The sequence below is a fragment of the Xiphias gladius genome, chromosome 16 (genome assembly GCF_016859285.1).
Source record: "Xiphias gladius isolate SHS-SW01 ecotype Sanya breed wild chromosome 16, ASM1685928v1, whole genome shotgun sequence".
In the NCBI taxonomy this organism is placed as follows: domain Eukaryota; kingdom Metazoa; phylum Chordata; class Actinopteri; order Istiophoriformes; family Xiphiidae; genus Xiphias; species Xiphias gladius.
In genome coordinates, this window is record NC_053415.1 from 4,120,050 (window position 1) to 4,133,666 (window position 13,617).

Consider the following 13,617-nt stretch of genomic DNA (forward strand, 5'->3'; position numbering starts at 1 on the left):
ACTGGATCCATGAAAAACCTCCTACCATAACAAAATTGTATAGAGGAATTTTTAGAGTTTTCCCTGATAGAATGGCTCAATGTACTGTAAAAAAAAAAAAAATAAAAGAAAAATGACAACAGCCATGGATCTATGGTGATAAATCACCTGCCCAGTGATGAAAGTAATACATATCATGGATTTAATAATGGTGGGATAGTGTAAAAATGTATGCTAAAGTGTTTTTCTCTCTCAGAGGGTAACTCTGTGCCATAGCTTAGCCCTGTTATAATTGAAATTGTGATAATATTGTGTTGCGCACTGTTCTGATGCAATAAAATATATTTATAAAAAAAGAGCAGTGGTAGATGTTCAGTGTTTAAGGCAGGAGATATTATTTCCGCCTGATTTTTGTAAACATTTATGATATTGACATTGATGATATTGAGTATCATTCAAGAAGTACTTCTCCAAAACTCACAAACAAAGGAGTGAAACAAGTGGGGACCCCAGCAGCTCACCTGCTGGGGAAAAGCAGAAGTGTCTTTAAGAACTTTAAGTTTAGCTGCACTTAGTTTCGCTAGTTCCAGGATACTGGAAGCTGACAAATCTAGTGTACATAATAAAGTTAATAATGGCCAAGTTCCATTTAGCTGCTTCAGTTTCAGGGTCCTGCTATTGCTCATACTGGCTCACATAGCAAGGCAGCGACATAGGTTTCAATCCAGCCCGGGTGCTTTGCTGCATGTTGTCCCATCTCTGGAGGAGTGACTAAAAACAGTCCCAAACCCTATTGGATGGTTCCAAATCACCAATACTCAAAAATTATTGCTGTCATGTGATTTCCTTTTTGTTTTGTCTTTGGATAGTCTACATTCTGCTTCTTTATTGCATGTTTTCGTGCAAAGAAAGATGCATACATCCTTCTTTTGAATGTCTTTTTGTACATCCTGTATGTAAAAAAAATTACCTAGACATGTGTGATGATATACTACAAAAGTAGATTTATGTAGCCAAAAAACTCTTCAAAAGTTTTCTGGTTGTATCACACAACCGTCCTGCTCCCAGTTGTCATGGAATTGTCAGATTTCCATATTTTTGAGCGCTTGAAGAACTTCTTAACTTCTTATGTTGGCATAAAAGCTGTGATTGAAAGTTCATTTTTGACACCACCACAGCCAACTTCCAGTGCCAAAAATGAACTTTCATTCTTTGATTTATGTTTAAAATGTGCAGTGATCCGACATCCAAGTGCCTAACTCTGGTATTGATCTGTAAACACCACTAGATGGCAGTGCTGATTCAAATTTTACATCCTTGCAAGGCCCCTCAAATTTAGATTTTTTTTTTTTTTTTAACTGTAAAAAAATACAACAACCTAAAGGCCTGGAAAAGCTTGGGTAGCATATGTAGGGACCAGTCCAACAATATCATCTCATTTTGGACCACCGTTTCTCTGCTTTAATGGCTTTTAATGGCTTTTGCAATGAATGAAAAAACTTGACTTATTTTTGATCTACTTTTTGTAGACCTGCTATCATTTATCGGGTTTACGTGCACTTCTGGGCTGAAGGACAGAGCGGATTCAATGCACATATCTAAAAGAAAACTGTTCAATTGCAAATCCCTTGCAGTAAATTACTATTCTCTTCCTCTCTTTTTGTAAGTATCATTTTGCAAGGGCAACCAAGCAATTGAGACTGACATATTTTTGCTATCTTTGAACCAGTTCCCAGATCAGGACTGATCATTAAAAAAAACCAAAAGAACTTTTGTGGTGACCCTGAAGTCTCTGCAGAGCAAGTTGTAATGTTTCCTTTTGCGGGTGTATTGACTCCTGTGTTACCTGACTGAAGAAATGATGTACACATTTCAATATTCTTCATCAACTTAGAAATAACGTTTATTGGGAAGGACTTTCTGGACAGAGTTTAACACTTGATCTGTTTTAACTCAGAAATATTGGGACATTTCTGCCCTTTAACCAAGTTTAGTTTCAACAATTATCCATACAAAGTCACTGACCTCTAAAATTGAAACAGTCGACAGAGAGTTTTGTTTGGACTTGCTGCTGTATTATGTCCTCGTTTTTTAGTGCTAAAGTATTTCACTTGAAAAGATTTGGCATTTGACTTTATTTTTAATGCCATCATCCTATTGAATGTCTCCTTCCCTTTCTTCCTGTGCTTTCTTGAAAGCCTTCTGGCTGTAATAGTCTGTTGTCTACAAGCAGTAGTACAGCAGTAGCAGTCATACAGTGATACTGTTAATAGCAGCAGTTGTAGAACCTTTTTCACAGCTACTTTTTGTACATGCTATAGCAGGAAAAGCAGAAGTGTCTTTAAGAACTTTAAGTTTAGCTGCACTTAGTTTCGCTAGTTCCAGGATACTGGAAGCTGACAAATCTAGTGTACATAATAAAGTTAATAATGGCCAAGTTCCATTTAGCTGGTTCAGTTTCAGGGTCCTGCTATTGCTCATACTGGCTCACTGTCACGTTGCCATGGCTTACTGGGACCTTTTTCACAGCAGATATTTGGCATGTCATGGCAGGAAAAGCAGAGGTTGATAACATTACAAATGACTGCTTTCCATTCAAGTCAGCTAGTTCCATGGCCCTGGTATTATGCATCCTGACTCACAGGCACTGCTTACTAGTACACTTAATGGAACTGAGTCATCATTCATGAAATCTACCGTGAAAAAGGTCCATTGTGCCTGTGGGTCACTGGTATGGCTTCCTCACTTTTAGAACTGAGCCATTGTTAATGTTATTAGTAATACTTTTTGTTTACCTGCCATGATACCAAGAAGTCTGACTAAGTGGGGGTGAGAACAGTAGTGATAATGGCAGTGTAGTGACAGTAATCTACTGATCTGAAATGAAACTGACTTTGCCACAAACATGATTCAGAAACACCATCCGTGAGTCAAGAATGACCGTAAGACTAATCTAAAACTATTACAGACAAAAAAAAAAAAAACTCTCTTCATAGCAATTATAAAATCTGGAATTATAACAGGCCTTCATGTCACTCAGCAGTTTTTGTTCCTGTACCGCACTTATGGAATAGAAATAATTGAGTGTGATGGCTAAAGTGAGTCACAGGGAGCCAAACTGGTGGCTAGAGGCTGGTACCCAGGCAATAAGAAAGAAAAAAAAAAATGGGGTCCATTATCAGTTTGATTGACAAGTCTGCTGGCCACTTCATATCTCTCCACAGACTGACACTAAAGAAGAAATTAGCTTTCCGTCATGAAAATTCCCATTAAGCTGATGCAAGGCAAGGATTTAACAAGCACAGAGTAATTTATGGAAAAATATTATATTCAGGGCTTTGAACAGACAGTATCAGCAATCCCAAATGTTATAATGTGTTCTTATCTTGTGTTTAGTGTCAGGAAAACAACATGAGCAGTTCAGAGAAACATTAAATCTACTTTGAATATGTGAGACAGCTTTTTTCAGTTCAGCACTATCCATACAGCTGAACTCCCAAAGGACAAGAGATGAGGTAGCACGATTTTTATAATACTTTTGTTATTATAAAATACTTAAGTTATTATTATAAAACTGTACCTGAACTTTTGCTGCTGTCATAACTTTGTGAGGGCATCCTTGACTCTTTTCAGTTATACAAGTATTTGGGTCCAAAATGACAGTTTGCCCAAAGGCATTGTTTAAATGTCACGAGTAGGGAATTTGTCTAACTCACATCCTGTCAGCTGTGGGGAAAACACAGATGTCGACACTAATTCAAAACTACAGTGTGTGAGGTGGAGAGAGGAGAGGTGAGGAGAGGCTACAAACTGATCCTGCTCTTTCCCAAACAAAGTAAACTTGCTGACAAAGTGTGCTTTTTTATGGTTGTGTGTGTGCATGTATGCGTGCGTGCGTGCGTGTGTGTATGGGGAGGGGTTGAACAGATGTACTGTACGTTTGAAATCTTCAGTGGGATTATGATATGCACGCTTAACAACAAACTAACTGTGTTTACTCCTCTCCCCTACAGCTACGCCACAGAGACTGATCCATAATAATAATCCCCAGCTGGAGAATAAACAACATCTGGGCGTGGAGAGACGGGAGAGGGTGAAGTCTCAGCTGGGAGGGCAGCAGATGGTGACACTGCAGCAGCACTTCTCCAGGTAGCACCTTCACCACACCAGGCTGAAAAAGCTGAAATGCATTTACATACTTTACTAGTTTTAAGGGCCAATACCAGCACAGTTTGAGCAACTCCACCGATTTTACAGAGGGAAGCCTCCAGAGGGATCTCTGAAAATTCAACTGGGGAGGAAGACTACAAGTTTGTGAATTAATAAAATATTTCATCAATATTTTCATAAACGCGGTAATCCTTCTTTCTTGCAAATGAAAGCATGATTGCAAATGACAGAAAACACAAGTAATCTCTCTGTGCTATCCTTTCATGGCTGTGGGCGACAATGGTAGAAAATAGCTGATGTTCAACACACTTAAGAAACAGCTACACCAATAAGAGAATTGTCTGTTTATCTTTAGATAACATAACATAACATTACATAACATAACATAACATTTTGGAAACCCTGAACACTTGAGATACTGATAGATTTCATCTTTTGGATAAACTCAGCTGGTAATTAAAAGCTAACCGCCTGCATTGCTGTCCATGCAGCTAATTTGTGCCCTTGGTGACCTACAGAAACTGAATGTGACCATATGCAATTACAAATTTATTGAACATTGCATACATTTTCTGGCCTTTTGTGGGCAACAGAACAAGCAAAAAACACATTGACATATTATGGACCTTAGAAAGTTGCTAAGGGAAATGTGTTAGCATACAGTTACCTCTTTACACATCCAGCAGACACAAAGCAACATTAGCATTCATTTGGAGTCATGGTTCTGGCCACTTAATAAATGTAAGTCATATAAACACTCTTCTTTTTAGCTCTGTTATTGGTCTCCACCAATTGCTGAGAAAATATCTGGCTCTTTAGCCGCTAAATGCTCCACTGTGTTACTTAGTGGCTAGTGGCTAACATTGTCTGTCTGCTGTTTGCTGCATAGCTAGGACACCGTGGTTTGTTTATCAGATGTTAACGGTAAAAACAGCTGCTCTGTAGAGCTGAAGGGATGCAGGGTCTGGTGATAATTATCTGCGAGTTTGTCACTACAAGTGACCTCTCCCACATTACACAAATATGATCAGTTGTTTGTATAAGAAAATACAACTAGTGCAACTTTAAATTATCCTACAGTGTTATTAGCTGGTTAAGAAAAGCAGAAGAAAGAAAGAGCTGATGTTTCCAACTAGGCTACATCTTTGAGTGTTTGGACTGTAGCAAAAGAAATTTCCTGTGCCTCAGTCACCTCATTTGGAAACTAATTTATGAGTTTACATTTACTCTTAGCTAATGGATCTATAGTTAGATAAACGTTTCTTGCCTAGTTGGTGGTCTGCATTTAGCTGTTTTTGGTGTATAGGAATTTTTCCTGTAAACCTCCAAGATAGTTACGGTGTAATGTAGGAGCTGATTTCATTGTTGCAAGATGTCCAGTGATCCACACAGGGACTCGCAAAAATTCCTGTCATTAGTTCATTGTTAATTTTTGAAGAATGTGTATTGCCCTCAATACACCAACTGTGCAAAACTGTAGCTTGCCGAGTTACATGAGTTTTTCCTGTGAGTTACAAGGTTTCCGAAAGGTTCCCCTCTATCACAGTATCTTATATGTTATATTGTATATGTTATACAATAGATTAAAAGCCACTGGCCACAACTCAAAAACAGTGCAACAAACATAATGCATAGCATACATCCCTCGATGTCCAAACACCAAATGTGATGAACTGCCGGGCTTCTGTGGTGACATCCAACAGTTTCATTAACTTGAGAGCCCACTAAATGCAGAGGTTGTCTTTAAAAGAAAACATCTACTCAGGTTTATTGGGCACTAAAACTTGTTATGAAGTGTCAGCCTTCTGCAGTGAGAGACCACTCACTGCGACACGCAACTTATTGATCTCCCCTCCCAGCATGCGATGAAGAGAAATAATAACCAAGCATTATGTCCAGCCAACTGTTAGGCTGCTGACGGCCCCTCGTGATCCGCGTTTGATCCCATCTGCATATGCTCAGCGAGGTGTGAGATTAGGCCCCAATGATTTGTGACTGTAACTTAATTCACCCCCGGCCATGGAGAAGATATTTGAACTGCTGCCCACTATTTAGGGAAATTAGATATCACTTTTTTTCTCTCTCCTTGCTAGTTAGCATAGGGTGATGTGTCAGTCAGCTGTGGCGCACACCTTATAATTATTAAAAAATTTAACAACGTTTCCCTAAAATCGGAAAGTAGTGGTTCAGGTTTCCACTAAGTTGCAGAGGTTATCAAAATCACATTCTATTATTCTTTTTTAAGGTACATTGAATCTAATTACATGCAGACCGTGTCTCATGAAACAGCCTTTTAAAACAAACCCTGACTTTCAGTGTTCTGATGAAATACTAATTTGCTGGTGATACGCCTTTTAAACATTGGCCTCTATGGACCTTTAATTGGTGCTGGTGAAATTCTGGAGGATCTTTTCTGTTTCAGAAACAGAACAACTTTATCATTAAAAATCTGAAGTTGAATTCCAGGTTTTTAGATATTTTACACATGAAAAGATCTGGGAGGTTTCAATTTAATAGCACATTGGGTAATTGCTGTTTTTTAAACAAACAACAATCATCTTAGATTAATTTGCTAGTGTGCCATTTGAGATGCTATTCATCTTTATTGTCTAATGTTCTTTTATTAAGTCTACTTTTTTTCTCACACAAATGATTGTTGAATCATAATGATGAAAAGAAGATAATTTAGTTTTTAATAAGTTTCATTTTAGTATCTTTATTAAGAATTAAACAACTTCCCATTTCTGTAATATTACACAAAGTAGATTGTCTTTATGCAGACCAATCACTGAATTATAGTGCACTGTGAATTACTGTACTAAATGTCTCCAGAGAAATAAAAAATTTGAATTAAAATATGAAAATTAAACCATAACTGCATACTCGGGGTATAGGTGTACATCCCCTGTCTGCTGTATTATTGTTAGTCCTGGAATCAGTTCTAGTTAGAGTGACTCTGAAAAGAAATAAGAAGTTGCAGGAAACACATAAAAGGATGGAAGCAGAGGAGGCCAGTGACAGGTGAAAGCATAGGATAAAATATGAAGAACAGAAAACCAGAGCATATTCATGCCTGCCTCTAAAGGTTTTATTGCTACAGCTATGCCTGATTATTTGATGCACACTAATAGTGTTTTAAACTTTCATTATAGTAACAACAAGGTGAACTACCACACATTTTGAACAGTGTCCCCATGGTGCTTGAACACACAGAGCAGTTAAGAGGTTTACCTCCTTCATCTCTCCTATTGATAAGTTTTAAAAGCAATTTCAAAAACATTGATTGAATTTTAAAGCAATTCCTTCTTACCACGAGGAAGTAGCGACTGTAATGTAACAAAGATATGTAATTTCAACAACAAGGACTTTGTTTCAATATGTAGCACGATTACAGATGGATTATGCAGGGGCTGTCAAAACAATCATCAAAACTCCTGGGTTTTACATCCACACATTCAGTGTAATGAAGTGGCTGCTCTGGGATCCAGTGAGAGCGGAGTGCCTCAACTCACACTGTGAGCAAAGTAGTAACCAAGTGATCTTTCGATTTCCTGAATAATGGTGCTTTTCTTTTAGGATTTATTATTCAAAGACATCTAAATCATGGATGAAAACACATGAAAACGGAAAAGCTTCGAGATGTTTCCCCATTAAGCTTTTGCCGGGTAGTAGTTCATTTTTCATTGCAGCGGGGAAAGGGGTCATGTCACTATTTAAGAGCAAAACTAGGCCATTCATTCATACATTGTTGTGCATGATGAGCTGACGATCTTGCTTTGAAAAGTGAGGCCTGAGGCAAAATGTCAGAGAGCAGTAAAAAACCCTTCTGGTTAGAGAGAGGGGGTCATTTCCATTTAAGATAGATATCTATGCACTGTCACTGAAGCAATGTTATATTCATTAAACACATGCATGGGTGCACACGTTTGTGATGCGTAAAGTGTGTTGTACTGCACAATATACTGTACTATATATTGTTTCTGTTGTGTAAAAATACCACTTCATGCAGGTATGTATGATTTAAAGATTCCTGAATGAAAACATTAATAGAAACCAATAAGATTTTTTAACACTTCAGACATGTAAATTCAAATTTTTATATTGAATCTATTATTTATAGCTCCCAGAATTGTTTTCGAACTCGTACGTTTGCTAGCTAAAACCCAAGTTCAAGCAGTCAGTATAGTTGCTGTGCTCTGACAACTTACATTTGATAAATAATTCAAAGCCACTACACTGTATGTAAAATTTTCTGATTTTTGACTTTTGCCCCCCTCAGTGGTAGCATCAAAATTAATCTGTGGCAGATGCATGCATCTTTAAATCCAAATGATAGTTTTCTGGAGATAATCAGCAGAAATTTCAGAACTTGATACATAGTGAAATCATTTTTAAGAGGACTATGGAACCTTTTTTTGCAAAATGAAACGCATTTAGATAATACTAGATCATCAAGACAGGTAGTCTTTCATGTCCCCAGAGTCGATTCTACACTTGGCAAAACTGCTATCCATAGTATTTTTTTTTCTTTCATGCATCGCAGCCTTGGAATAATCTACAAGATAATCTTCATTTAGAAATGCTGCCATTGTTTCAGGCATTCAAACAACACATCTCAAAATGACTCATGAGGAATACATTCACATTGAATAGGCAAGCCTATTGGGATTTTTATGTTGTAGGTTGTGTTCTATTCTTATGCTATATGTGATTGTTGTAAATCGATGTGTTGTGTTTACTGAATTTCTTAAAGGGGAACTCCATCAGTTTTACACATAAAAAGGTCCATTTACTAGTACTGGGGAGTTCTGCTTAACGTATGAAAGCTGTTTAAATTGGTCCTTCTGAGTTACTGAACTTTATGGACTCATTATAACTTAAAGTATTTTCTTTTGCCTATTTGGCCTTGTCTTACTTACAAAACAAAGATCTCAAGAGGCATCCCGGTTAAATAAAGGTTAAATAAAAAAATCTCAAACCTTGTTTTAGTCATCACTGAACCCCAACTGAAATCATGAATAATGAAATTCATGAGTGGCAGGTTCATTACAGGTTTTACAAACAGCTACGACTGAAGCTGCTGAGTGAAACCAGATCCACATCTTCACTGGCTGGACATCAGCTGATTTTTATTAAAAGGCAAACGATATATCGACACAATATATCCATCCAACCCTAACTAAAGTTTGTGGTGGGAATGTAAGCAGTAACATACTTTTTTTTAATTTTGCCAGGACCACAATGCAACATTTTTTTTAAATCCTGTTACCTACTAGCTGAGTGACAGCAAAGGAAAAAATTCAGTGTTCATTCAGCAGCAAATCTTAAATGAGGTTTAACACAGAGGGACAGTCAGACCGCAGACGTTTCTCCTGCCAGACTGCAGTCATGAGACTGGGATGGCATGGAGAGTACGAGGCCTTGATAGGGTAGAGTCAAACAGGGTGGGAGCTTGTTTTTCCCCTTCATGAAAGCACTCAGCTGTGCATTATTTCCCTCATGGTCCACCGAGAGACCAGGAGACCCACTTTCCCTTCAGTGCCCAATCACAAAAACAGAACGACGACTAACTCTGAACTGAGGAAACTGAGGACCTGTGTGGTTAGCCTCATTTCAAATGAGCAGCAGCGGTAGGAAAGCAGCATGGGGTGAGTGATGACTGAGTGAGGAAAAAGGGCAGGCAATGAATGAAACTTGCTGAGAATAATATGAATTTTGATAGGAATCAGGTGGACTTTGACGTTGAGGAGGACTAGCTCTAGTGTTGTGGAAAAATGATCCATGTTGCACTGCGACACTTGCACTTAGTGATGCTGAGATGCTGTGAAGCATAACTAAAAAAGGCAGAAGGAGCATTGTATAATGTGACCTATCACATTTTGTGATACATTTATTCTTACAGGACCCATAGGAAGATTTGTGAACTGTATTGATGGAGAGAATGTTGTGGCTTTGACCTTTACGCTGCAATTTTGGTGATGGTTGGTGGTGAAAGCAGATGGCATCAAATGTTTTATTCAGTTCAGTTTCTCAGTTTGGTGAGGGACAAGTGAAAAGACGACAGCGATGCAGCGGTATGTTACTGTGGTACATGTCATAGTCAGTGCTGTATGGAAATACCGTAGAGAAGAAAATATGAATTTTCTGTACATAAAAATGATAGTAATACTCACTTACTCATAAATACAGCTTAAATTTGAACAGAAATTTAAATTATGAGAAGTTCTTGTATGGGGAAACATAAACTCTAATGATACTGCACTCACTGTGCATAATTTTCCACTTCTCAAAAGAGGCTGAAACCATTCTTGGACATACTTGTGGAAAAAGCATCCATCTTGAAGCCTCTGGGTGTGTATTTCCCATGGCATCTGTTGACTGACAGTCAAAAGCTGACATTAAGTCACGCTGTCAGCTACTGCTGTGTGCTACTGTTTGGAGCACGTCACAGCCCCTTCACAAGATTAGACATTTGGGAGGACCCATTGTGTTGTTATATTTGTATTTAACTCGGAACATGGATGTTAGCAAGCTAAGCTAACTACAGCACACTGTATGTTACCTGATGATTCAAATCAGGACACGAAGTAACTTATTGCATCGTGGAGCAGGAAGTAGTGAAATCACAGATGGTCCTAAGCAACGGCTAACAACATCAGACCCCCAGTTGGTTTGTTGTCGGTATGGCCGTCAAATTTGAAGTAATATTACAGATTATTTTTTGTAGTGTAAGTGCAGATATTGGACCAATCAAATTACAATATTGACACCTATTATTTAAAACCGAGACTTCCTATCACTGGAAAACACTGATGTAGAGGCTGCTGTCACAATAGGAAAAAAAAATTGACATCTCTTCTTTTTGATAATTATGATTTTAACCAAATAAATACACAAGTCAAAACAAACGCCAAGGAGCAAAAATGATTTTAAATAGAAATTTGACTTCAAATGTTTGTAAGCTATTCTATGCCATAGCTTAGTTCTATTTTCTCCTCATCACATTTGATTGATGTTATTTTTTTGTTGACAAACTCAGAGGAGAAAACACAAATATGAAGCTATTCATTTATTTTTCCGAGAATTATCATTACATATTCAGTTCTATAAGTTATATAAGTGTGCAAAAAAACTTTAGCAACTGACGCTATCGTGCAGTCTTCCACATGTGGTCTGTCATGAATTTAAAGTTTTATAGTATTTTCCATCCGGTAGACACATTCAGACCCAAAGTGCTTCAGTCACAACTCTGCAGGCATAGGCACTTTCAGCGTGGGTGGTCCTGATGGGATTTGAACCCCTAACCCTGACAGTTTCGATGGCCCGCGCACACCTTTGAGCAACACATCTGCATTTCACATCTGGCTTTCCAAATTGTATATATTCAAATAAAATGATTAAGTTCGCCTTTCCTGAACTGTAAACTCAACAAATATTTGAGTTCATTATTCCCCCGCCCCACCATCACCTCACCCGCTGTTTTCATTTTAGCCGGGTTTGTTTCAGGTCAGTGGCAGTGACATGGGGAAGGAATGCCAGTGGTGTGCTCACAGTCAGCAGCTAAAGCTAATGGATGTGCCACACGCATCAAAAAGGGGAAAAAGCTGCTCTCGAAGGGACATGGCAAAATGTCACTGTATACTGCTCAGTGTCTATCAAGCATACATAGCTCAGAGGGAAAATAATTACAAAATCACAAGGCAAGGCTACACTGATATATGGGAAGCCATTTGAACAAATTTCAGCTGCAATATTATGTTTGTTCTGAAGCCTTGAAATGATCATGTCTTAGGACATGACACATGCAAATGATAGCTCTGAGCAATAAATACAGAAAAACTAAGTTGAAAACGAAGCATTGATGGTTATGATGCACTTTACTGTGAACATACTGTTTATAGGAGTCTGTTTACAGAATATATGACATTTATTTATTTTATCCAAACATTTATTGCCTATATGAGTTTTAGGCAAAATTTTTGAAGACTTGTCTATTTAATTTGCATCAGATAATACCTGAAATCAAATGCTAAAGCTGCACTACTATTTTTTTTATATCAACAATGGATCAAATGATTATGTTTAATGTGAAAGGGGTCACTTATATTGATGATCCAACAAAGAGTTATCACCCGAGTCTGGAGTTTCCCTCAGCTATATGGAGCATTTTAGCGTCTTTTAGCTCATTGTTTGCTTTTCCAACTTGCAACTTTACTATCTCTAAGTCTCTCTGTTCTTATCAGTGTTTCTGGCAGCAGCAGGCAGCTGTTTTACGCAAAAAGCTTTTATAAACCTACCATACACTTACTGTCCAACACCAAACACCAGACGGACAAAGGCAGCAACTAGCTTGTGAACATAGTGGAGAATTTAATAGCTAAAGAGCCAGATAATTCCCCAATGAGGTAGTGGAGACCAGAACAGAGCTAAAGGGAGTGTATTTCCATTCAAGGGAATGGAAATATGGCTCCAAATGAATGTTAATTTTGCTCTGTTCATTATAAACTCATAATATGTCAATGTATTTACATTTTGTTTCCGCTACCCCCAGCTGAACTTTATTTTTCTTTGTTTATCTACCTGTTACATTTGGACACAAAGCGTATACAGTATAAAATATCATTAAAATATTTTTCATAGCAATAATTCCCAAAATTCGACTTCAACTTTTGTTTTAATCAAATAACATTTTACCGGCAGATTTGCCTGTTCATTTCATATATGAGATGTTTGTTAACAGCATTTGTTATCTAATCAGCACTGCATCATTGGGTATGGATGTGGAAAAGTCTGAACACTGTAGGTCAGATCATCTCAGGGGGAGCTGATCCACTGCTGATGTTGAATGTTCATGCAGTCGTTGCAAATGATGAAGTGTGAAGATGTTCTATCAAAATGAAATGCCCCATGAGAACAACAACATAAGAACCTCTATCAACAGGTTTATCAGCTTCACATTCTCTCTCTTCTATACCTCTGCATCCAATTAGCAGACTTCATTATTGTATCCACTGAGCTGGAACAATAACATTGTGCTGCAGACACTGTTAACGTCACTGATCAGTCATAAATAGTCACATAAACTATTATATAAAGGCTCAGTCAGTGATCCAAACGCAAACAAACGTGTATTCCCGAACATCAAAATTCAAAACAGAAGATTGGCATTGGCTGTTACTCCCAAAGCGACTGACCTGTTTTTGACACACATGTATAAAATACCAACATCTAAACTCAAAAACATAAAAATTATGATTTTTATTACCTTACTAGCAGTATAGCTCAAAGGACAGCACTTTGGTTCCGGACTGAAATACTCAACAACATTTGGATAGACTAATAACTTTGGTGAACCCCGGACTTTGGTGCCACAATGACGTTGACAATCTTTTGAGAACTGCTTACATTCCCCTCAGCTGTACTTAGCGTTTCGTGCTGATTAGCAGATGTTAGCATGCTAAGCTAAAC

General features: G+C 37.8%; 1 protein-coding gene across 1 annotated transcript in view; it reads left to right on the forward strand.

Annotated features, from left to right (window-relative positions):
* LOC120801613 (nck-associated protein 5-like) overlaps window positions 1–13,617 on the forward strand; it is a 36,415-nt gene that overhangs the window by 10,720 nt on the left and 12,078 nt on the right. The window contains exon 2 of the mRNA XM_040148765.1: window positions 3,993–4,128. Within this exon, the coding sequence (XP_040004699.1) occupies window positions 4,100–4,128 (29 nt within the window). The 5' untranslated portion in view covers window positions 3,993–4,099. The remainder of the gene's footprint in view (window positions 1–3,992; window positions 4,129–13,617) is intronic.